Source organism: Passer montanus, unplaced genomic scaffold (genome assembly GCF_014805655.1).
Source record: "Passer montanus isolate IOZ18808 unplaced genomic scaffold, ASM1480565v1 scaffold12, whole genome shotgun sequence".
NCBI lineage: Eukaryota > Metazoa > Chordata > Aves > Passeriformes > Passeridae > Passer > Passer montanus.
The window spans coordinates 4585500-4611695 of NW_024358722.1; the positions used below are offsets into that span (position 1 = coordinate 4585500).

General features: G+C 33.8%; 1 protein-coding gene across 1 annotated transcript in view; it reads left to right on the plus strand.

Moving 5' to 3' along the window:
• DNAH8 (dynein axonemal heavy chain 8) overlaps window positions 1–26196 on the plus strand; it is a 116433-nt gene that overhangs the window by 78396 nt on the left and 11841 nt on the right. Inside the window, 20 exon segments of the mRNA XM_039697688.1 lie at window positions 186–304; window positions 1124–1227; window positions 2385–2561; window positions 3675–3842; window positions 4643–4855; window positions 6145–6282; window positions 6580–6707; window positions 7545–7716; window positions 8976–9131; window positions 10433–10588; window positions 11595–11777; window positions 12332–12437; window positions 13236–13488; window positions 13592–13782; window positions 14154–14275; window positions 16344–16462; window positions 17739–17941; window positions 18961–19034; window positions 21235–21387; window positions 24428–24583. Of these exon segments, the coding sequence (XP_039553622.1) occupies window positions 186–304; window positions 1124–1227; window positions 2385–2561; window positions 3675–3842; window positions 4643–4855; window positions 6145–6282; window positions 6580–6707; window positions 7545–7716; window positions 8976–9131; window positions 10433–10588; window positions 11595–11777; window positions 12332–12437; window positions 13236–13488; window positions 13592–13782; window positions 14154–14275; window positions 16344–16462; window positions 17739–17941; window positions 18961–19034; window positions 21235–21387; window positions 24428–24583 (3091 nt within the window).

Consider the following 26196-nt stretch of genomic DNA (forward strand, 5'->3'; position numbering starts at 1 on the left):
TATTCAGCAGTCTTTAATACTATATGGATAAAAAAAAGTAACTAAAAGTGTAAGATTTCATGATGAAATCTGATTTTGAATGAATAAAGACTAGAGTTATATAATTTTCTCTTTTTTGGGAAGTGTATAGCTGTATATATCAAAAATATATATGAAGTTGATGTTGCCAATATGCTTTGTTTTAGGTATCGAAGACGAGCTTACGTGACACCTAAATCCTATCTCTCTTTCATCGGTGGCTACAAAGAGGTTTACACTGAGAAGTTAGATAGTATTAATGAGCAGGCTGAACGAATGCAAACTGGTAAGCAAACACATTCCATGTGTGGTCTCAGATGATCTATGCTTTTAATAATCTTTTTCAGTGATTACTTATAGGGGATTCAGTCCAAAAGTGGTAGCTTTTGAGGGCTTTTACCAGCCACTCCCCCAGTCACAACCTCACACTGATTCTCTTGTAAAAATACCTCCAAGAAGCTACCAGCCTAACCATTCAACTCGGTGTTGTATTAAACTTTAATAATTGCATGTCAGAATTTTTAATAGAAAGTAGAACCTGAAAATGGACAGAGGTAGCATCTGATTTACTGGTGTAGAGAGAGGTAATTCTAAACAGTAATTAACTTGTTTCTGGACTTGTGCATAGAAATTCTCACCATGCAATCTGTGTGCTTCACATGTGATTTATTTTGTATTTCTGCTGTAGAATAAGTAGGTCCCCTTTTGACTCGACTTCTTCTCAACTTTTTCTAGACTCTCTATTAGAAGTCAGTAATGGATCCTTAGGTAATTTTTTCATGTAATGACACAATGAAGCATCGTTCAGAAATGCTGATTGTCTCATGACTTTATGATGCAACATATACTTGACATAGTTCCTTTTTTGTTGTTTTTGTTGTTGTTTTCTTTTGAAGAATTAATCTTATTTATCATAATTTTGTGACTTGCAAAATTACTTATACCCATGAAAAATGAATAATAGACGCAATTATGATAGTATGACTGCTTACACCCACTTTCTCTCCTTTACATAAAATTGAATGAGAACACAAGGTACACATTGTGTAATCAAACTAGGAAAAAAAAGTTTATATATTTCTGAATTTTATCTTTTACTTAATAGGTCTGTCCAAGCTGATGGAAGCCAGTGAATCTGTTGCCCAACTCTCTAAAGACTTGGCTATTAAGGAGAAAGAGCTGGCTGTGACATCTATTAAGGCAGATAAAGTGAGTGTTAAATAGCACTAGAATATATAGCAGGTAAAATGCTATTGCAGAATTTTATCATAATTTGCAAAAATTTTCCTCATCTAAAATGATGTTTTACTGTCTCTATAGCGTGTTGATTTAACATTTGCTTCTGAAAGTGAGGTACTTTTAAACTGTAACAGAGGTTGAGTGCTTTTCTTGTCCTTCTCCCATTTCTTACCCACTCAGATAAGCATCAAATTTCAATTTTTTTCCATAGGTTTGGTTTTTTTTTAATTTGGTCCTAATTGACATTATGAAATTTTAGATCTTATGTGCACTTACTAGCAGAGAAAAAGTTAACATGATATTGGGACTTTTCTACTTCAAAATTCCTTAGAGAAATGTTTTTTCCTTAGAAAAATGTTCATTGCAATCCAGTTTCAGATTTTGTCTTTTACATTAACAAGATATCTCTGTGTTCATGAGAGTTGGGGTCTGGTAGAAATCTGGTTTCCAAAATGACTCTCTGGAAAGGTATGCTAGGGAATGGATCAGTATAGGCATTCTGTTTTCTGAAAGACACTTTAATGCTCTGATGGTGCATATTTAATATGCACTGGACAGTGAATTTTGTCTGGTGATGACTAAGGGACTGCCTGCATTCTTTGAGGTCTTTGATCTCATAAGAGAAATATGTGACAGAAAGGGATGAAATTGAACTTCTCACATTTAATTTTTATTCAATAGTTATATTATACCATATATAGTTAGCTGTAGTTGGGGTTAGATTTATATATTTAATAGCTCAGTGAATTTTGTCTGGTGATGACTAAGGGACTGCCTGCATTCTTTGAGGTCTTTGATCTCATAAGAGAAATATGTGACAGAAAGGGATGAAATTGAACTTCTCACATTTAGTTTTTATTCAATAGTTATATGATACCATATACAGTTAGCTGTTGGGGTTAGATTTATATATTTAATAGCTGTTACATACCTATTTTGTGTCTCATAATCATCTTTTCCATAATTTTGATTTAAAGATTTTATGTGTTTATTATCATTTCCAGGTACTAGAAGAAGTCAAAGAAAGTGCTGAAGCTGCAACTAAAATAAAACTTGATCTTGTGTCTCATAATCATTTGTTCCATCATTTTGATGTATAGATTTTATGTGTTTATTATAATTTCCAGGTACTAGAAGAAGTCAAAGAAAGTGCTGAAGCCGCAACTAAAATAAAACTTGAAGTCCAGGAAGTGAAAGATAAAGCACAAAGGATTGTGGATGCAATTGATATAGAAAAGCAAGAAGCAGAGAAAAAACTGGAGGCAGCTAAACCAGCACTAGAAGAAGCAGAAGAAGCTCTTAAAGTGAATGAATTTAATTTTTTATTAGTACAGTATTATTTGCATCACCTGTGAGAAGCCAGAGCCACCAATACACAGCTGTCTCTTGGCACTGACTGCTGTCACCAGCTCCTCGCTGTTGCTGGCCATGTCTCTCATGAATGCTTAAGGCACACATATTTTACTTAAAACACAAAGGGACTGTTTTATACTGATTTTTTGTTCCATCTGAATACTTGATCATTATGAAGGTGGAGATCTTTCCAAAAGCTACAGATGCCTTTAGAATATCTGTTATTCTGAGTTCAAGGGAATACTTCTTGTGCTAACAGAATGTTTTTAATTCAGACTTAAGTAGTTACACCTGTCTTTTAAGACAAATAAAAATCTATCTCTTCCTTCACTAAAACCCACAATGCTTTTATTTTAAGAGAAACAGTAAACAAAGGGGATTCAGGGTAATCAGAGGCATTACTGTACTACATAATTCATTCTTCTGCTCTGAACAGTAAAAATCTCTGAAATCAGAAATCAATGATGGCCTTCCATTCCAGTTATCAGAATTTATGTGACAGAAGTTCTTGAGTAGAAAAAGCACAACTTAAGTAGTTACACCTGTCTTTTAAAACAAATAAAAATCTATCTCTTCCTTCACCAAAAACCACAATGCTTTTATTTTAAGAGAAACAGGAAACAAAGGGGATTCAGGGCAATCAGAAGCAGGGTTCAGAAATCTGGAGCCATTACTGTGCTACATAACTCATTCTTCCGCTCTGAGCAGTAAAAACCTCTGAAATCCGAAATTAATGATGGCCTTCCGTTCCAGTTATCAGAATTTGTGTGACAGAAGTTCTTGAGTAGAAAAAGCAAAAAAAGGTGCATTGTTTGCTCTTACACTGATATTTAGATAATGAGATAAATGAAACTTCCAAAAATAGCCACAAAATTGCTAAAGTTTCTATAAAAAAACTATAAAATGTATTAATTAGGCCAGGTTTCTTACTTTTTTTTGTATATACTTAATGCAAATGCACCTCAGAGAAAAGTATTACAAATGAACATGAAAATCAAGATATTGAATGGGAAAGTAGAATGATGGTATTGATGCAGGATTCTATTACACCTTTCTTCAAACAGACCATCAGACCAGAGGATATCGCTACTGTTAGAAAACTTGCAAAACCTCCTCACCTCATTATGAGGATCATGGACTGTTGTCTGCTACTATTTCAAAAGAGACTGGATCAAGTTACCATGGATCCAGAAAAGCCTTGCTGCAAGCCATCATGGGGAGAATCATTAAAAGTAAGTAGAGTTTTCAAACGGTGTTTCTTAAACATCAGAAATAGCAATTAGCTTATCAGAGAACTTATGGTGCTGTTTGCCCAAAACAAGACAGAATTTTATTGAAAGGCAAGAATATTGTTTTAAGATAAACTGTATCTATACACTATGTCTAACTGGTAGAAATAGTAGATGAATTGCTTGGAGACTTTTGCAGCACAAACTTTAGAGGTTGCTTGACCTGTTCCTGTCAATGATGGTAACCATAACAAATAGTGCTCTTGCATTTTATTTAGGCTTTTACAGTTTAAAAAGTCATCAAAAGCTTTTATTATCCACTGATGTAATAAAATGAGATAAACAGTTATTCCATGAATTGCCTTTAGCATGCTAAAAGTTTGTTAGAAAAAATTAAACCAAATTATTTCACTTTTCAGAATTTATATAATACATCACAACTGCCAAAGCAGGTTTTTTTGCATTTAGTTAAGTTACAAATATATTTCTGAGTCTTTCTTTGGGTCAATTTTTTTAAGTTAAATGATGCTTCTTAAATGCTTCTAAAGTGCAACACAGGAATATAGGAGATGGAAAGTACATCAGTAACTTTTGAATCGAGTTACTGGAGTGTAATTGGTTAAATCTTCAAAATAACAGAAGGTGTGTGTGAAGAGTTACAACTGAATAGCACAATTATAATATTAGCAATGTGAATTACCTCTGTTTACAGAAGAATTTTAGGAATGCTTTTTAACAGCTTGACCTATGAGCAAGACCTTGAACATAAAATGTATAAATAACTCGTGTGTTGTTTTTTGAAGCTTATGAGTGGCCCATTCTTGAACAACCTAAGGAACTTTGCCAGGGATACAATCAATGATGAGACAGTAGAATTAGTCCAGCCTTACTTTGAAATGGAAGACTATACACTGGAAAATGGTAAAAAAGTGTGTGGCAACGTGGCAGGACTTCTCTCTTGGACAAAAGCCATGGTGGTATTTTATGGTGTTAACAGAGAAGTCTTGCCTCTTAAGGTAATACATCCCCTCTTGCTTTGTGTTTGCTTACCAAGTAATTGAATGTAGTTTAATGTAATAGGATTTTACAAGTGTATATATATATATATATATATATATATAAAATCTTTATGCAGACATAATAGCCTGTGATTTCACTGGCTAAAGATGGTAGGAGCAGAAACAAAACTATTTTCTTTTTGCTTCTAGACAGAACACAGAACAAAAAATTAGCCTAGATTAAATTTATGTGATCTGGTTTACTGTATATAGGGAAAGGTGTTTCCAGTCTTTTCTTTTTATTATGTTAAAATTACTTTATAATTGTTTTTAAAATGTTGTACCAAAATCTTTCTTCCTTCTCCAGAGGGTCCTGCAAACAGAGGTTTGCAGCTATTTTAGGTTCTTTGTTTTCTCCTGGTAACTTGGAAGCAGTGGAGGACTGATATCTTGCCTAAATATTGGCTTTCTAAAGAGGTTCAGAGATCACATCAATAAAGGAGCTATGTTGCAATAGTAGGAAGCAAAACAAGGAAAACATTTTTAAGAGTAAATTTTTACTTTAGTGTGTGTGAGTGTTCTTTTTCAGGTTTATGAAACTCACAGGCAGTGATTTTTTTGTTCTAAACAAAGTATTTTATCATTAAATATAGCATAATTTAAAAAAATAGTAAAAGGGGTGAGCACATGGCGATCCCAAATTTTTTTAACCTTTATGTCACTGGTAGAAGTGTTATTTACAGAAGCAACAGTAATACAGATGAATTCTTTTTAAAAAAATCAATTAATTTCCTGTGTTCACCATAAATATAATTTTAGGAGCAATAGGCAGAGTCACTGTTTTAGGACCATTTTACCCATTTCAGTGGGTAAAAGCAATATTGTTAGCTGATAAAGGACCAATCTCCTGTTGTGATTGCTGGCTGCTACAAAATTCACTAATAAAAGAGGAAATTACATATAGGCAACCAAGAGTACTGAGTGATTTTTCTTCTGGTCTAAGCAATGTGTACAGATCAGAAACCTTACTTCCTTAACCAGCTTCTTGAAATGTAATTTTCTAAAGGAATAAAATTGAAAATATATAGTAGAACTTTAGGTACTGTATTGTTATTGAACAAAGAAAATCTTATCTTCAGTATATATGTGATATAGTTTTCAGCTTAAATGTTTTTGATGTTTATCTAAAAGTTATTTTGATGTATTGTTGTCTTGTGATTACCAGCTAAGTAGGCTTAAATAGTTCATTTAATTATATTAAAATAATATATATGATTTAACTTTAAATTTTTTTTTCTCCTTTGCAGGCTAATCTGGCAAAACAAGAAGGTCGCCTGAAAATAGCTAATGCAGAAAAAGATAAAGCTCAGGCAGAATTAGATGAAAAGCAAGCTGAACTGGATAAAGTGCAGGCAAAGTTTGATGCAGCAATGAAGGAGAAAATGGTGAGATAAAAGCATTTTAGTCTTACCAAAAATGCTTGTACAATTGCACTTGTTATGCAATTAGGATTTGCTGCAAACACACACTTACCTGCTACCTTGAATAACATGGCTGAGATTGAGGTGTAAGAGATTTAAGTCTATATCTGCTTCCTGTGAATAGGAACATATTAGATGCCCTTAAGTGTCCTCAAGGATGAGTTTTAAATAAATAAAATAGTTATAAGAGGATGAAAAGTATATAAAATAACTCCACATTTTTGCATTTGATAATTGAATAGGTATTTTTTTCAATTTTAGGACTTACAGAATGATGCAGAAACATGCAAAAGAAAGATGCAAGCAGCCTCTGAACTTATAGATGGACTGAGTGGAGAGAAAGTTAGATGGACTCAGCAAAGCAAAGAATTTAAATCTCAAATTAAAAGGTATCAAATCCATTACAGAAAAACAAAAAAGAATGTGCTTGTAAAAACTGAAGTGTTGGTAAACAATTTAGTAGCTTTAATTGTGGTACTTCATTTTCTTCCTGGAAATCTTAATATAGCAATGTAATCAAATGAACTACCCTGGAATTTGAATTTTCCTCCCATAAGTAAGAATACATGGGTGCTGAGTACCAGTATTTCAGTTAAGAACAATACCTCTGATTTTGGAATTAGCTTCCAAAAATATTATTACTAGGGCTGTTATGTGCCTGTATTAGAGTTGTTTCTGCAGTTCCCCTAATACTGCACATCGTTCTATTGTCACTGGGGAAGTGAAACCTTCAGATAAGCTCAGCTTCTGTAGAACACTTATGCCACTATAAATTTGCTATGGGGAAAGTGGGCATTTCTGGTGAGAGTTTCAATAGAACTACATTTGTATCCTTGATAAATAGTTTTTTATCAGACATATTTTTAAGAGATAAACAATTTTGTTAACTCATTTAGGAAAAAAGGAATAGTTGTCATCAGGGCTTTATTGTTTTGTAGGGGGTTTGTATCCTTGAGAAATAGTGTATCTCAGACATATTTTTAAGAGATAAACAATTTTGTTAACTCATTTAGGAAAAAAGGAATAGTTGTCATCAGGGCTTTATTGTTTTGTAGGGGTGGAGACCGTGTTTTCATGAAATACTACTCAAATTTTGCCTCAAAAATTCTCCGGAAACAACTTGTTTTTTTTTTTAACCTTCTTATGTTTCAAAAGCTGGTTGTCTAAGTAATTAGAAATTGAATTTGTGCACCACCTTTTAATGATGATTTTTCTTCCTTTTCTAGGCTTGTGGGAGATATATTGCTCTGCACAGGCTTTCTTTCATACTGTGGGCCTTTTAATCAAGACTTCAGGAACCTTTTGCTTAAGGACTTATGGGAAACAGAGTTGAGAGCTCATAAAATCCCCTTTTCTGATGATTTGAACCTGATTTCTATGTTGGTAGATCAACCAACAGTAAGTTCTTGGTGCTTGCAGGGTTTAACTTGAATTTCTGTTAGGATATTCTATGACTTTTAGCCAGCATTGTGCCTGCTTAGAGAAGAACTATAATCCCCAGTATTCCAAATATTGCTATACTGTGTAGTTCTGTGGTTTCCAAATGCTCTTGGCAATTTCCTCTCAGTCTTGGCATAGTAATAATAACAAAACCCAAGAGAAACAAGTGATGCACAATAGACTCTCTCGCCCCATGCCGACCAATACCCAGCCAATCCATAAACCATGATCAGGCCTCTTCTGAGTAACTCCCCCACTTTATACAGTGGACATGGCATTCTCTGGTATGGAATATCCCTTTGGTTTGTTCAGGGCAGCTGTCCTGGCCATGCTGCCTCCCAACTCCTTGTGCACCTGCTCACTGGCAGAGCACAGGACACTGAAAAATCCTTGCCTTGGGGTAAGCACTACTGAGCAACAGCCAAAACATCAGTGTGCCAACGTTATTCCTACAGTAAATCAGAAAAACACAGCACTGTATACCATCTACTAAGAGAAAATTGACCTTTCTTTCAGCCAAAACCAGGACATTTCTAAAACAGCGGGTTTGGTTTTAATTTAAAATAGAATACATGAAGTTCTTTTATTCAATGTAAATGTATTAGAAATGGGCAAAGAGTGGGAAATGCCAGAATCTTTCCTTTTTTTTTTCTTTCATTTTTTTTCCTTAATTTTTCCTTCAGTAAACATTTTTTTCCTTCAGTATTTTTCCTTCAATAAACATTTTTTTTTCCTTCAGTATTTTTCCTTCAGTAAACATTAATTCCTGAAAGCTTTCTTAGACTGGTTTTTGCCTAATTGATCCCAATGCTTAATTTATTTGTCTTTTGACATCCTCACACTTCAAAACATACCTTTTGTGATTGTATGTAGTTTAAAAAATCCATAAAAATAAAATTCTGAAAATATGTTTATACCTGCATTAATAATTCTTCAGCAGGTTCAGATTTGCATTCCTTTTGATGTCCCTGTTACTTCCTAGTCTTTAAAATATATCTTTTGTGACTGTATGTAGTTTAAAAAAATCCATAAAAATAAAATTCTGAAAATATGTTTATACCTGCATTAATAATTCTTCAGCAGGTTCAGATTTGCATTCCTTTTGATGTCCCTGTTACTTCCTAGAAGAATTTTAATTGAATAAAAATTACAGTGATAATTTATTTCAAACTACTCATTTTACTTCCTTTTTTTTTTTTTTTTTTTTTTTCCTTTAGATTAGTGAGTGGAATCTTCAAGGATTGCCTGGAGATCACCTCTCAATTCAGAATGGTATTATTGTCACTAAGGCATCAAGATACCCACTTTTAGTAGACCCACAAACTCAAGGAAAAGCGTGGGTTAGAAATAAAGAACAGGAGAATGAATTACAGGTAAACAGTATCTTAAAGGAAGGGTGTGCTCTACTATACTCCTTCAAACATAATTGCTTTAGAGGGAGGTTGCATTTGAGTCAGTGTGATCTGACATAAGTTTAACATGTATGGAGACTGACAATTATGTAGATGCATCAGCAGGGAACTTCAGAACAACTGTAAATCCCACTCAAGGGCTTGGAAAAGACTATCCAACTTGCATGAACTCTAGCAAAAAGTATAAAAGTATTTTGTTCAAGATGGGTAGGTATGGTCCCAACACAAAAGAGGACAAAGAGATGATAATTTAAAAACCAAAAGAGTATAATATGAAATTATTAAATGATAGCAAATTGGGCGAATGTTAGTAACATTACAGATAAAGGCAGGATAAGTTACAGCTCTGAAAATGTAGGCAAGGTGCCTCAAATGTTGCAGCCCATAATTTAGGACCTGAGAGGGTATGCATAATGAGGTTGTCACTACAAAAGGAGCTTGAGGAAATCCTGCTGAAGCCATACCCATGAAAAATTTGCCTATCCTAACATTACTGCAATCTTCATAGCTCTTTCACAGGTTAAACCAATATGCTAAAATGACTGCTCATGAAACATAAAACAAAGATGTTCATGTGTCACTATTTTATCACAATTTTTTTTTCCCAAATGACGTGGCATGGCAAAAGGAAACTGCATTTTAAAACCCTTAGCCTGAATCTTGAGAAAACTCCAATGTCCTGAATGTCAATACATTTTGAAGTGTTTAGAATTAGTTAATTATATAGCTTACTATTTTATGCATGCTTTTAAATTATTTTCTATAGTATTAATCCCATTTAATGAAATATCAATATGAATTCATAATATTGGAGCAGTGTTTCATTTCTTAGACTTCCATATTTTAGAGTCCATATTTCCAGCAAAATTCTCAGCACTTCAAAGCTAAAATTAGAAAATCTAGTCCTTCTAGGACATAGAACAGAAAATTAAAGGCTAGGTGTCTCTGATTTCTAAAATATACATAACATATTTAATATGCAATAAGCTGTACCAGTTTGATTTAGTACATTATTAGTCTCATAATGAAGTCCTGAGGATTCAGTTACAGCCAACCTTTTAAGTCACCTTTTTATGATACTTTTTACTGTACACACAGAAGTATTTCTGCATAAATTGCTTCATGGTCAATATTTATTGCACCTGCTTTAAAATGCAACTACCAAAAACAATGAAAAAATTTTCCATGGTTACGTCTGTGGTTTTCCTGTAAGACTGAGGAAATGCTCTCTCCTTACACCAATTTATAATTTACTTTTTGAGGTAACAACTCTGAATGACAAGTATTTCCGGCAACACTTAGAAGACAGCCTTTCACTGGGACGATCACTCCTGATTGAAGATATAGAGGAAGAATTGGATCCAGTCCTTGATAATATACTAGAAAAAAATTTCATAAAATCTGGATCTGCTTTTAAGGTTAGTAATCAAACAAAATAAGCAGAATAAATAGCTAGCCTTGTGACAGATGTTATTTTACCATTGTTATAAACATTTGCTGAATCAGGTAAACTTTGTATTCAGTAGAGACATGTAAAGAATCAAACTGAACTAATAAAATACAGCAGATGGAGCCTCAGCTGTGTAGTAAGTGGGCAAGTCTAAACTATGAGTTTAACTACCAGGGTTATTAGTGAAGATTCCAAACTGGAACCAATTATGCTTGTCTGATGAAATGCTTAAAATTCTTTCTACTGATTTTCAAGCAGTGCAAATATGCTTAAGGAAGTGGTTTGGTCCTGCTCTTATTATAAGCCAGGCATTTGAAGCCACCTTGGAGACTCATATGTTGGAGCCTCATTTGCCACCCACTGTCCCATGGCAGATGATCTTCAAGGTCCCTTCCAACACCAACAATTGCGTGATTCATACTGCAGTATACAGTGATCTGATTTCCTTGTCCATATGCAGCTTTTGAGTTAGACCACTGTTTCAGAATGTATTAATTCTATAAAAATTTATTTTGAATACTCTGAATGAATTTTTACTACCTTCAGAAATATTCTTTGAAACCTGCTTAGTCTTAATAAAGTTAAAATTTATGTCCAGTAATTTCTGTTCCGTTGTTGGATCACATAATTCCTTTTACCTTGGACATAACAGAATGATGATTTCTACAAAGGTCAGCAGTTTCTACTGCCTCTTCATTTGAGATATGATTAGAAACCAAATGGTTCTGAAGCTGTTAATCATAATCCACAGGGGAAGTGGTCCCTATATTTAGCTGAAGGGAAATGCTACTTTTATAACTACTCTAACTTATACATTTGGGCATTGACTTTTATTTTCATGACAAATTTAAGTTGTGAAATAAATTTCCTCTTTTTGTCACTTCAAATCATGTAAATTTTTTTTCTGCTCAATGTTACTGAGTTTAATAAGGCTCATTTTCCTCTGTTTAATACTATTTTAACTTAATCCACAGGTGAAAGTTGGTGATAAGGAAGTAGATGTTATGAATTCATTTAGACTGTTCATTACTACGAAGCTACCTAATCCTTCTTTCACACCTGAAATTAATGCAAAAACATCAATTATTGATTTTACTGTTACAATGAAAGGACTTGAGAATCAGTTACTGAGAAGAGTAATACTCACTGAAAAACAGGTAAGTTAACAGTACAAATAAGTCATAGTGAAATTTAATTTTTTTTTCCATTTAATTTGTTTTGGTATGTAGAAAAAAGAAATGTTCAAATGGAACGTTAACAGTACAGATAAGTCATAGTGATATTTAATTTTTTTCCATTTAATTTGTTTTGGTATGTAGAAAAAAGAAATTTTCAAATGGAAAAAAAAGATATTAGCTATTTCCTAAAATTATATTCAGATTCAGTGTAGATATTTCCAAATATCAAAAATGCATTGGGAGGCTCTTAATATATACATGACTGTCAGTACAACACAAACAATTACCTGGATTTGACATTGATAAGATACATCATAAGATACTGGATAAACACTGCTTAAAAAAAATTTGTTTTTAAAAACATGTTTTAGCTACCAAGAAAAGTAAAATGCACATTTCATGACTGGATCCAACTCTTCACCTGTATCTTCAATCACAAGTCATTCACTTGAAAAATCAGAAACTGAATTTTAAGTATCTGTCATAGTTGCAACCCATAAAATGTCATGCCGTTTTCTTTTTTTTAATAACAGGAACTTGAGGCAGAACGAATTAAACTCATGGAAGATGTAACTTCTAATAAGAGGAAGATGAAGGAACTGGAAGACAATCTTCTTTACAAACTAAGTGCCACCAAAGGTTCTGTATAAAAATATTAATCAGATGAGGCAGATAAAACTGATTCACACGAGGTCCTTTCCTTACATATTTTGGTTTCTCCTTCTAAGATATTTTAAGAGAATGTGCAGTGGCAGGAGTATGAGGACTTTGGTGCTATAACATGCCACTATATGCAACTCAGGACACCTAAGCTTAACACCTAAACAAGTTTTTTGAAATACATCCATATTTTTGAGAGCTTTCTGCCCCTCAGATGAGAGAAGGTATCTGGCCATGGGTAAATCTTTAAACCATTGAAAATGTAAATTGGAATGGCCTGACTTAAAATTGTCTTGAAGCTCTTCTGCACTACATTATGAGCCTGAACATGATCACTTACTATCTCTGGTGGAAAAATAATCTGGTAACAGAAAATCTGTGAGTAACTGCTGGAGATTCGTGCATATCATTGAATGACCATTTCCCTTAGGACCATAAGTCTTTTTTACTTTGAGAGTGATGATGAATAGACTTCAAAATAATTTAAATAATTTGTGGATAAGATAGGTGACTTCTCTAGTATGTGTTGCAAACTGTTGGTATAAATACATTTAACATATTTTGAATGAATTTGCTAAAATATGTTGGATGTAAAAATAATTTTTAGCATTACATATCCTGTCTGGTCTCTAGTTTAAAAGCTTTCTGTAATTCAATAAATAATTTCATTTTTTTTACTAAATAATTCCTGTAATTTGGCTTTTTGTTTTCTATATAACTATGAAGTGAAAATATTGTTACAATAATATCCTAAACATCCAGTATTTTACTTTTCAGGTTCACTAGTGGATGATGAGTCTTTAATTGGTGTCCTGCAAACAACTAAGCAAACAGCTGCTGAAATAGCTGTCAAGTTGTCTGTGGCAGCAGAAACTGAAGTGAAGATTAACACTGCTCAGGAGGAATATCGACCTGTTGCTACACGTGGAAGCATTCTTTATTTCCTTCTTACAGCAATGAGCATGGTCAATAATATGTATCAAACTTCACTGGCTCAGTTCTTAAAGCTATTTGATCAATCTATAGCCAGGTAGGAAGACACAGATTTTTCCTACTATTCAGGTGTTTGCTTTTCCAATGTATTTGCTCTTATTAATGTTTGTTTTTTTTGCTTTGTTTTCACGATTTTTTAGGTCTAAGAAATCTCCTGTGCCTCAGAAAAGAATCTCAAATATTATTGAATATCTCACTTTTGAAATTCACTCATATTCTGTTAGAGGCCTATATGAAAACCACAAATTCCTCTTTACCCTCCTTCTGGCTTTAAAAATTGATATTGAGAGAGGGCATGTGGAAAACAGAGAGTTCCAAACTCTCATTAGGGGTAAGTTTTAAAAATTGTGTTATGCATAGAACTAATTCAACTTTTTAATCTTTTGTGCCATTTCGAAACCTTATTTCTTTGTCTACATGGTTTCTATCAACATTTCTGTGGGAGCTGGGCTTGTTCTGCCTGGCGAAGGGAAGCCTTAGAGGACAGCCAATAGTAGCCTTCTAACACCTGTGAGAAGGCCATTAATAAGGCTAAGTTATAATTTGGTATGAAATAAGTACACAAGAGTACAGTTAGTATCACAGAGAAAATTATTTAGGTCAAAATACATAATTTAAAAAGAACTATCAATTATATCTTGACCCCTGGAATATCATGTATTTCATCAGAAAGTACATTTCATCCTGTGTTTTTATCCACAGGAGGTGCAGCTTTGGATCTACAGGCTTGCCCACCCAAACCTTGCCGATGGATTCTTGACATGATATGGCTAAATCTAGTGGAGTTGAATAAACTTCCACAATTTGAAGAAATTTTGAACCAGGTGATATTTTCTAATCATCTTTTTAATGTTAATTACCAGTTTTGTCATCATAATTGTGTTTCCACAAAAATACAGAATAACATCATAGAGACAATTAGGTAGCATGAATGGTGGTGTGTTTATTTATCTTCTTTATGGTATTTGGTGTTATAGTAATTGAGGGAGAAAAAGGAGAGAAGGAACAGGAGCAAAGGAATAAGGAAGTCAATAAAAGAGAGATAAGATAAAAAGTTAGAGGTATCAAAAAGGCTCATAAAATTAATCTGAATGTCAGATTAATTAATTAGTTTTAAGTTACAATGTTGTATGTCTTGATTCTAGTGTATTTTTACAAGTGAGCGGCTTACTGCTTGTTTTTAAATACTTATTTCTGTCCCAAGGTTAAAATTTAAATATGATGAGCTACAAATGCCATGTTTTACGTAGACATGCATAAACTTATAGACACATAAGCTTGTGGTATGTTCAATTTGGTAAATTTATTTTTCTTTTTTTGGTGTAGTTAAACCACTCCCTAAGCATTTGTTGTCTCTAAGTCCTCCTTGCTAATCAGGCTGATGGCCAGGACAGTAAGTTCTTCTTACTGTTACAGCATTGGCTGGCCAAGTCATTTTGTGATGGCACATATTGCCCTGGAGGGTAGCAGACATTTTAGCTAAATGGTTACCTGCAAGTGGTCACTCATATTCTGTTAGAGGCCTGTATGAAAACCACAGGCTGTGGTTTTCATGGCTGTTTTATGGCTGTTTCTAAACCCTGTAACAAGGCAAGAGTTGGATACATAGCAGTGAAATTCTTCCAGTTTTTGGTTTCTTGCGGTATCAGATAGAATATTAAGTTAGAGGAAAGTTGGAGGAGCTTCAGTTAGGTTGCTCACTCTGGGTTATTAGGGCACCAGAATCCTATTTCTATAAAAGTCCTTTCACCAGGGCTTTTCTAGAATGTGTGCAAACAAAATTTTAGACTTCAAAATACTTAGGTGACAATGTTACCACAAAAACTCTCCTTTTAAAATTAATTTTTTAGTACTGTCCTACTTTAGCCATGTAGTTGCAAAGTTAAAATGTGGCAATTAAAATTATTTCAGTCATAGAAATGGAATATGGGAGGGTGCTAACTAGAACATAAATTAAAAACCCAAATATTGTGAAAACATCTTTTAAATCTTATTTTTATCCATTAGAAGTGTTGTTTTATTTCATTCATCATATAAAATACAACTGTATCATTATTCATTTAGATGAAACAGAAAATTATTTAAAGTGACCAAAAGAGGACTGAGAATTATACACTCAGTTCTCAAGAGGTTTCCTATGCTTTTCTTTTTCTCATGCTAGTTTAGATTCATTTTTCTCCTCTAAAAAAAAATAAGTCTCAGATGCCTAATTTAACATAGACATCTTCTGTTTAAAACCTTTATCAGTGCATTCCTTGTTCTCTTTCCAGAGAATATTGCAGTAGCTAACCTTCCTCAGTCACTGCAGTGAAGGCTCCGTTGCATTTTCACTGTGTTCTGCCCACTGGTATTCCTTATCCTATTAGGACACAGGTTCTAAGAGGTGCCTAAAATATTTGTGGTCAGGTTTATTCTTTCTCCAGCCAAAAGCTTACTAGAATCTGCTACTTTTAAGTTGCCATTCATTGGCTGGATAAACTGTACTGGGACAGATTTTTCTGGTCCTCTTCATATTTTGTGACCAAAAGGGATTAATTAATCAATCACAGTGTGTTCCTCTTGTAATATAGAGCATAGTTCTTGTAGTATATAGTATAGTTCCTCCTGCTAATTACTGATTTTTTTTAAGTAGATGCATCTGTTCGGGAGGGGAATCCATAAATAACTGACTGGCTTGAGAATCTGCATCTTTACACTGATTGCAGCAATTGAATTAATATTATTTGTAGTATTTTAGTAGCAATTCTCACGGCATACGTCTTAAATGCTATAGGCAATATTATTTGTAATATGTCCTAATATAATAATGGCCTCTCATTAAAAGCTACATTTGCAAGGAGATTTTAATGCGATGGCAATATATTTATTTGTGTGTTAATGTAATAAATTTAGATAGCTCACAGTGATAAGGCATGGAAACACTGGTTTGATAAAGATGCCCCTGAGGAAGAAATTATCCCTAATGGATACAGTGATTCACTTGACACCTTCCGCAAGCTTTTACTCATCAGGTGAGCATCTTCAGAAATTTTGGGAAATTACACAGTTGCAACACATCTCAACCTATCAGTATGCTATTATCATAATAGTGTAATTTCAGTTATCTCTGGGTGACATTAAATAGCAATTCACTCACATGAAATATGTTTTTATTTAATTACTTCAGAGCTATCCTCTGCCATCTAAAGGTATTTACAGAAAATATTTTTTATAGCTTTGCTTTTATGTAATGAGAAATGGAAACTGGAAACCATATTGCAGCCTTCTTTGAGAAGCCTGTGAAAAAGTAGAATATTCCAGATAATTTTCAATTTTTAAAAAATTTCTTTTAAAATTAACTATTTTAAATACTTTTAAACAAGTATTAAAATATAAAATGCAAAAAAGAGAGATGGTGGAAATCTAAAATATGTGTTCAAAATTCCATGTGAAAAGAGTGCTGTAAATTATATTTTTTGCATCATGTAGGACCTCTAAGCTCTTGGGATGAAATGGATTTCCAAAGAAGCATTCAGCTGCCTTATGCATGAGATCATATCTTCCTCCATTGGTTTTATACTTTCCAAGTTCTGTAACAAAAAAATCAGAGATACTACAAAATAGCCCAACAATATTATTTACTAGACTGTGATTTGTCTTTGGAGGAGATTCAACCTGTGAAGTAAAAAAGGGTAGAATCTGATGGAAATATCATATTGTTTAATGCTCTACACCCTAAGAGGGAGGGGACCATCTAAGTCTGAAGCATTTGAATTATCTTCAGAACCTGAAGATTGTCAGAGTAATATGTTTTATCCAGAAGTAGTTGTTTGTTTGTTTTATCATGGGAAAAACACTCATCACCAACACAAATACAATCCAGTGCAAAAAATTGAGTTTGTACCCTAAAAACTAACAGACCAAATGAACCATCTGCAGAGTTTTACTAAAGGGCAAAAACTATCTTAACATTTCCCACTTTGTGTTCTCAAATACAAAAGTTCTGTTTAAAATGAAGAATGTCCCAAACTAATGAAGGTGCCTAGAACAGAAAATTCCAGTGCAAATAGTTAAGGCAAAATTGTAAGCAACTGGTGAGTATCATAAGTAGAGGAAAGACCATCAGCTCTGCCTATTATATCTGTAAAGACAAACCTACAAACAAATATATGAACATGTGTGTATGCATACACACATCATATATATTATGATTTTTAAAAATCCCTCTGTTTGATAAAAATAAATTTGAGTCTGATCTTGTAGGAAGGGGCAGTGAATTTATATCTTTGTATGTATTATATTTTGTAGGTCTTGGTGTCCAGACCGAACACTTTCCCAAGCCAGGAAATACATTGCAAGTTCCTTGGATGAGAAATATACAGAGCCAGTTATTTTGAATTTAAGAAAAACTTGGGAAGAAAGTGACATGCGAACACCTCTCATCTGTTTCTTGTCTATGGGATCAGACCCAACTGATCAGATTAATTCCTTGTCTCGGAAGCTTAATTTGGGTATGAAAGTAATTCATTTTCATATGTTAAAACACAGATGGGCAGTGTAACTAATTTCAGAGATTTTTTTCCTGAGAAGTATTTCTTAAAATCTGTTGCACTACTGTTTGTTCCTAAAACATCATGTTAGAGATAAAATAATGTTTAAAGAAGAAGACAGTATGCTACGAACCATTCTGTGTGAAGTTGGAGAGTAATTGTCTGTTGCACTACTGTTTGTTCCTGAAACATCACGTTAGAGATAAAATAATGTTTAAAGAAGACAGTATGCTACGAACCATTCTGTGTGAAGTTGGAGAGTAATTCAAGTCTTTTTTTAATAAATTGTTATCCTCCTTCCTGGTGATGATAATGTTTTAAATCCCTATCTTGTAAAGCAATTAATTCATGTTTTAAAGTTCTGTTATGGTGACAATATTTTCTTGTTTTAACTCTTAACTACAGGTAACTGAAAAATCAGTAATCTGCTTAGAATATTAATTTGTAACAAAGAAATAGCTACAAGATCTACAATTGCATATTCTGGACTCTAGTTCTACACCATATGGAAGTCTTGAAATGTGAATATAAACTGAGTTGAGAGTAGATCCTATATATTCTTGCATTTGTCTCTTTAGTATGTTCATAAATGCAGTTTTGCATCTTTGTATTGTATTTATGTACACTTTGAGAAAAATCTCTGTTAATATTTCACATAATCTGACGTTAGAATTTGGCACAAATTCACATTCACAGTCAACATTAGTTACAGTCTTTAACTTCTGTAAGTATTGTGTATGTGTATTTCAGTGTTGTTATACAAAATGTCAATGTTTAGAAAATGTATACATAATAGTATAATATGATGGTGAAGGGCTTCTGCTCTCATATATTTTTGAATTAAATTTATTTAATTGTGCTGTTTTTATATCACTGGTTGTTGGACTGAATTGAAATTCTTACTTTTTCTCAAAATATAAGTTCATTATAATGTAAGTTCATTAATCTTATATTGTCAAATATGGTTTGATATATTATAGAATGTAGGACCATCTCAATGGGCCAAGGACAAGAGGTTCATGCACGCAAACTCATAGAGGTGTCAATGGAACAGGTGAGGAAAAACCATTACAACATAAGTTGATTGTTTGTTTTGGTATTCTTTTACACCCCTTCAGCATGCAGTCTATAATATTTTGCATTTTCATCTTACTATCAAGCATATCTCAGGGTGACCATGTCTTTTTGAATGCCTGAGTTTAAATCATTTATCTGTGGCATATATATGTGACGGCAGAGTCCAAGCCAATTCCTCTGGCAGCAGTGCTACTGAGCAGCTTCCCAAAAGCAGCACATTCCTTACTTATCACTACACTCTTAACAAAGGGTTAAAGGACATTGGGGCATGGTCCTGTCCAGAGCCCACCTCTTTATTAGAATTTTTTTTCATTTTTTCCCACATAAGAGATATCTGGATGTTGCATAGCTTCTACTGAATAAAACTGTGTGCACATGTAGCTTAAAGTTGTAGATACAGAAGGATGTGCTTGCTTCTAAAACTGTTTCACATTTTCCTTACAACCCTGCTAGTGACAGGACCACTTACCAGCATTTGGTGTCTCTTCTTTGTTTCTTTAATTGTCAATCCTTTGACTGACTCCCAAGCATGTCTAAGAACTTCTAAACAATATATAAAAAATTTTCTTTAAATGTTGTCATGTATTTTGTTATGGCAGATGATATTCCCCAACTGTAAAACCATGAAAAACCTAAGTAGCAGCTACAGAGAGATAGTGATTGATGGTACCTTCTGGTCAGCTGGACACTTCAGGGACTTGTGGACAGTCTTTCAAATGAAGACATACAGCTATAGTTGCCTCCAAACTCAAAATATGGGGTATCAGTCATATACCTGTACTTTGGAGGGATAGAATATCTCCAGTAATAGAAAGCAGAACATTGGCATATAGATGTACACCAATTTGCAAAACGAGAAAAAAGAAATCTCTTTATAGCAAATGACAATTTATATTACAAGTCCACACATTCTTCTGGTATTTCTTTCTTTGTATGTCTAGAATGGTCACTGTCAACTCCCAGTTCTTTGCAATGGTGAAAACTGGAGCATCCCTTCCTCTCTTTTGCCCTTAATTTGAAGCACAAGGATACTCAGCACTCCAGCAGAGCTACCAGTAACAATTTCTGAACTACATGCCTTAGTGCTGAAGGGAGGAAAATATGAACATCAGATTTGAAACTACTAAACAGAATTAGTGAATATGAAGACAAATACCTATTTGGTTTTTTTGTACCTCTGGCCAAGAGTATATAATTTGATTAAAATTGCCGTGCTGTGTTACAGGAAGATAATTTTCAAAAACTATGTTTGATTCATTTGAAAATGTACAAAATTGATTAAATATCTCCCTCAGAAAAGTTGATCCCCATAAAAGAAGGAAAAAAACCACCTTCATTTAATCTTCTTTTTTTAATATCTATCAAGTCACCATAAATATGTCAATTACATTTTTTTCACCAACAGCTACTGATGTTTTTTAAATGAGCTAAAACAAAATTGCTAAAATGAAATTACAAGCTGTAATAAAATCCACTGTCCATCAGTGTTTAGAACTGATTAAATAATGTCCCATTTTAATTTCAGGCTTCTAATTCATCAGGCTTCTAAAGTGATGCTAAAAATGCTGATTGGATTTTAATTCATAAACCGAAGTTTAGAGAGACAATAATCCAACTAGAGCTTTCATGCAATTTGAGAGATGAATAAGATCAAATAAGTGGAGGTTGAATTTCATGCAAATGCCTTTATTGCAGATAAACTAATTGGAGTTGGAAACTTTTAGAGTCTCATTACTACCTCTTTGCACTTACTTTAGATTATGTTATTAACAAATTATTTTTTAAAAATATGTATTCATTAAATTTCAGCTGTTAGTTTTCCACTCACATTCTTTTGGATCTGATTACAGGATTGCTTATCACTGTGTTTTGCTGGAAGAGTACAGGAACCTCTTTTTGCCACTAGATAGCACTGATTCTTTACTTACAATATTGAGCCTGGTTATGTTATTTTCATTGAGAAAAAGAGAATGTGGAAGTAACTTTTGCTCTAACTTATCCTATTTGCTTTATCTGTGCCAATATCCTATAATATGAAAAGAGAATATATATTCAGGAACAGAAGTTTAAAAAAAACCATGGAAAACGAAATTTGATTCTTATATAGACAGCTGTCTTTAACATTAGGAATAATTTGTTCTAAATATTATATGGTAATTGTTGATATCCTTGTTTAGGGAGGCTGGGTGTTACTTCAGAATTGTCACCTTGGACTGGAGTTCATGGATGAACTATTGGAGACACTTCTTACTGGTGAGATGCAGAATGACACATTTCGAGTTTGGATAACTACTGAACAACATCCTAAATTCCCGATTACGCTGCTACAGGTTTGTTCAAATATTTAATTCAGGTAGTCATTGAAAATTATTCAAATTAATCATGTAAATAGTGCTGAAAAAAATGGAGGACAAAAACCCTAAAACCCATGAAAAATGGACTTTTGTTACAATGTAAATATCACTTCAAAAAGAAGGATACTTACCAGTAACTGGAAGTTCTTGATGATACATTATGTATGGGTGAGTGCACACTTATTCAGTACACAGAAGCCCTTCAATAAAAGCTATCTGGCTTTACTTGTATCCCTTTTTGCCCTACCAGATGCCTTGTGGACAGATCTGTGGACAGATTAATGCCCACAAACATTCTTCCAGAGAAAGATTCCAGATTCCCCTTTAATAAATACAGAAAGTGTAAATGGGACAGAACACACATAGATAACACATCTTTGAGAGCATCATCTACCTGATTTCTTTGGATGAACTATAAATGGCTGTTGGGTAGATCTCAAGGACAAATTTTTTGTCAGAACCAGGAGAATTGCCTAAACTCTTAAAAAGTATGTTTAAGTCACTGATGACGGTTCCCAACACTCTCACACTGGGTCATAGTGCTACTTAATATCTACTGTAATAGCTGTATGTTGACATTCCTACGTTCCCTTTCCTCTAAAAAACAGTGCAAGTCTCCTTAGTTCTCATTCTCTCTGAATAAAAATAGATGCCTCACCTGATATCCAGCATGTAAAGGGGGGAAGGATATTGTATTTTCAGAGACCCTTGTGGCTTGGAATTCTCCTTAGTTGTTCTCATTCTCCCTGAATAAAAATAGATGCCTCACCTGATACCCAGCATGTAAAGGGGGGAAGGATATTGTATTTTCAGAGACCCTTGTGGCAGGGAGGAATGATGAATCTGACTCCATGTTCTCAGAAGGCTAATTTATTACTTTGTAATACTATATTACATTAAAGAATATTATACTAAACTATACTAAAGAATACAGAAAGGATACTTACAGAATGCTAAAAAGATAATAATGAAAACTTGTGACTCTTTCCAGAGTCCCGACACAGCTTGGCACTAATTGGCCACTGAGTCAAAACAGCTCACACTAGAACCCAGTGAAACAATAACCTGTGGATAAACAGTCTCCAAACACACTCCAGAGGAGCAAAACACAGGAGAAGCAAATGAGATAATAATTGTTTTGCTTTTCTCTGAGGCTTCTCAGCTTCTCAGGAGAAAAATCTTGGCTGAAGGGATTTTTCAGAGCATATGAATGCCACAGAAGGACTCCTGTCTTGAAAGTGTAGAGACAACCTTCCGTAAGAATTGTCCATCACCATGGTCTGTGTATGTAAAACTAGGTGTATGGACTCTGTGTTCTCTCAAAAGAACAAAAAATCATCCTGCATCTCTGAGGGGTTTATGAATAGTGAGGTGTATGGACACACAGTTTGCTAGAAGTGGAAAAAGAGAACTCAGAGGGTTGCTAGATGAATCTTCACTGTGTTCATCTCAAATATTTCACATGTGATTTCCCACTATATAGTGTCATGTTACCTGCTAAAATGTCAGCATATTCAGGAATTCAGAACAAGAATAATTGACAAACCAAAGCCTCTTCTCAGGTGAAAAGAGAACAATTTGCTTTGCCCTTTTCAATATAGAGTTTTCAAATCCAAAACTGAGCAGGATATCCTTTGAAATGTGGAAACATTGATTTCTCAACTGTTCCAATTCAGTCCAACAATAACAGGAGCAGAACTCAATGTGTCCATGGGCTGCCTGGTCTGTCCTTCCTGTGGGACCTGCCATGTTACCCAAGCTAGACAGAAAAGTATTTACAGTTGGAGAAAAAAAAAACCCAACCTTTATTTTTATTTGAGTTCCACCAGCATTTGTAATTGTCTTGAGCAACAGAGATTCTGGTATGGCCAATCTGTGTCTGAACTAATAAATTGTTCCATGAGCATTATCCAGCACTGGAATGCAATAGCCCATAGGGGTAAGTAGTTACAATATTCCCTGATGTGAAAACCTGTGCTTACTAGCACTTTTCCAAATAATTTGCAGGTATGGTTTGAAAATCAAAATGGTGTAGCCACTCTTCCCATTAGGCAGTTTGCATGAAACTAAGGGGCTGAATTCTAATGGGCTGTGGCAATTTACTACCACAAATGTGGATTCAATGTCTACTGACCACAGTACACTGGAATATTCTCTGGTGAATCTAATTTGCTGCTGTAGACAGCCACAGAGTCCAGAGTAGCCACTGTGAACACAAAGATCTGATCTGAGGAGGAGTGAGACTTCATTGTATTTACTGTGAAATTCTGGGAACGGAAATACTATACTGTTCTTGTCATTTATATGGGATGCTTCTCTTCCATCATTCAGTCATTGAATCAGGGATATAAAAGCCTTCTGAAAAACAAAGTGACTGCTGTTATGTCATTGACAATAAATTTTAGGTCCATGGCCAAGTGTCAGTGATGGTTTTAATCAAGAGAAATTAAAGGTCTATGTTCAGAATCCTTTGTGGCCTAATCCAGTATGACTGCAGAAGAGAAGGCTTTGGGAAGACCGTTTTGCAGCCTTGCAGTACTTGAAGGGGCCAATAGGAAAGATGAGGACAGACATCTTAGTATGGTGTGTTGCAACATGGTGAGGGATTCTGGTTTTAAATTGAAGAAAGTTTTATTTAGATTAAATGCAAGTTTTTTTTACAGTGAAGGTGGTGAGGCACTCGGACAGGTGGCACCCAGAAAGGTTTTGGATACTCCATCCCTGGATATGTTCAAGGTCAAGTTGAACAGGGCTCTGAGCAACCTGATATGTTTGAAGATGTCACTGGTCATTGCAGGGAGGTTGGACTAGATGGCCTTTAAAAGGTCCTTTCCAACTCAAACTATTCTATGATTCTGTGTACTCCTTTTATGCAGTTTAAGTACATATCAACTTTATTTCTACAAGGCTTCAATTATTTACATTTTATTTATAACTAGTAGTTGTGACATTTTCATATGTTGCTATTTTTGTTTTGGTAAACAAATCCTATTCCTTTCTCTTTTTCTTGCGACAGATTGCTATAAAGTTCACAAATGAGCCTCCACAAGGTATACGTGCTGGACTGAAAAGAACATTTTCTGGAATTAGTCAGGATCTGTTAAACGTTAGCAACCTGCCTATGTGGAAACCTTTGCTTTACACTGTAGCTTTCCTGCATTCTACTGTTCAGGTATTTCTTAAAAGGCTTGCAAATACTGGTGTAATATATGAAGTCACTCTAATAGAGGTTGCTGAAAAAACACATTCTGATATTTATTGTAGCATCATGCTGCAGGACTAAAGCTTTAACTTCTGTAATCTGTATTTCAAGGTTCATTATTATCTCTTTGTTTTAAAATAGCTTTTAAACAATTCTCATATAATGGGCACTTAGAATTTGTTCTTTCTCATCTAACTTCAGCTGATCAAAAGTTAGTCATTGGGTATATGGGAAAAATTTCTCTCTGTAGTCAATAGAAATAGATGAGTATGCTGAAACAGAAAACCAGTTTATCTCTAACAGCTGTCTTTCTCTAAGAGTGAATATTTTTCTAGAGATATATCACCCTTTCCATTGATTTTAAAAGCAATCCAGATGCCTAACTTAGAGTAGCTATTTTCTAGATGGCTAAAATTAAATAAAATTCTTATAATATCTGTGTCAATATGTTTTCTACATTAATTCCAGTATGAGAACAATGATATCTATACATTGTACTTTAAAGAGAAATAACTTTTGAGATCACAGTAAAGACTAATATTCTGAGCTCTCTGAATGTACCTCCTTTTCACCAAGGATCTCAAAATAGTTACAAACACTGTTTAAGCCTTAGGTTCTACAGAGCATCTTGTATTTTTGGTGTAGGCAGCTGGTGAGAGAAGGGCAATTTTTTGATGTTCACTGTTAAGATTATAGCATTCTGCATTATTTTCCTTATTCTATCCTTTCTAAACAGAGACAAACTTGTTCTGTGTACTGCTTCAGGATTATACTGTTCTTGTGGAACTAGAAGATCTGTGCTTATTCAACTCATCAGTATTTTTAAAAACTATTACAGCTATTCATCTATTAAGAAATTTTATTTATGAATTGCCAACCAACAAGCAATATATACATTGTCCTACCTTTAAAGTGACTAATTCTTAATATCCTTTGGTAACAAGGTCATTATGATAAATATAGCTTAAGATGTAACTTAAAAATTTTTGCAGGAAATCACTACACTTTTCTGCATGGTATTGTTGGTTAATGCTGTCTCATCTGCTTATAAGCAATATTTGATTTTGAAAAATAAAAGGTGGGGTTGGTTTTTTTTTTCATTCTAGGTCTTTTTAAATATTGAACTTAGGGTGCCTAAATGTTACTTCAGGTGTCAAAGACTGTCAGTGATTAGTGACCTGATAATATAAAATCTGGTAAATATGTTATTACTTAGATAATTTTAAAATGTAATTTATTAATTTGATAAATGTCTTAACTTCTTAGATTAATTTGTTCTACATTCTGAAAAATAATCATTGAGCAATTTAACTGAGGTGGCTTTAACATACTTGTGAGAAATCCAATAGTGCTAGATATTGAAAGTGTTTGGGCTACAAAATATTTATTCTTTTACTTTCATAGTTGACTATTTTTCTGTTAATACAAGTGTTATCACTTTATTTCCAAATAGGCATGCAATAATATATTTGAATAATGTACTGGTGGCAACCTTAACATAAAGTTGTGAATTTTGAAAAAAATGTTCATTAAAAAACATATTGAATCAATAAGACATAAGTGGCAGTATAGAACTATTTGGA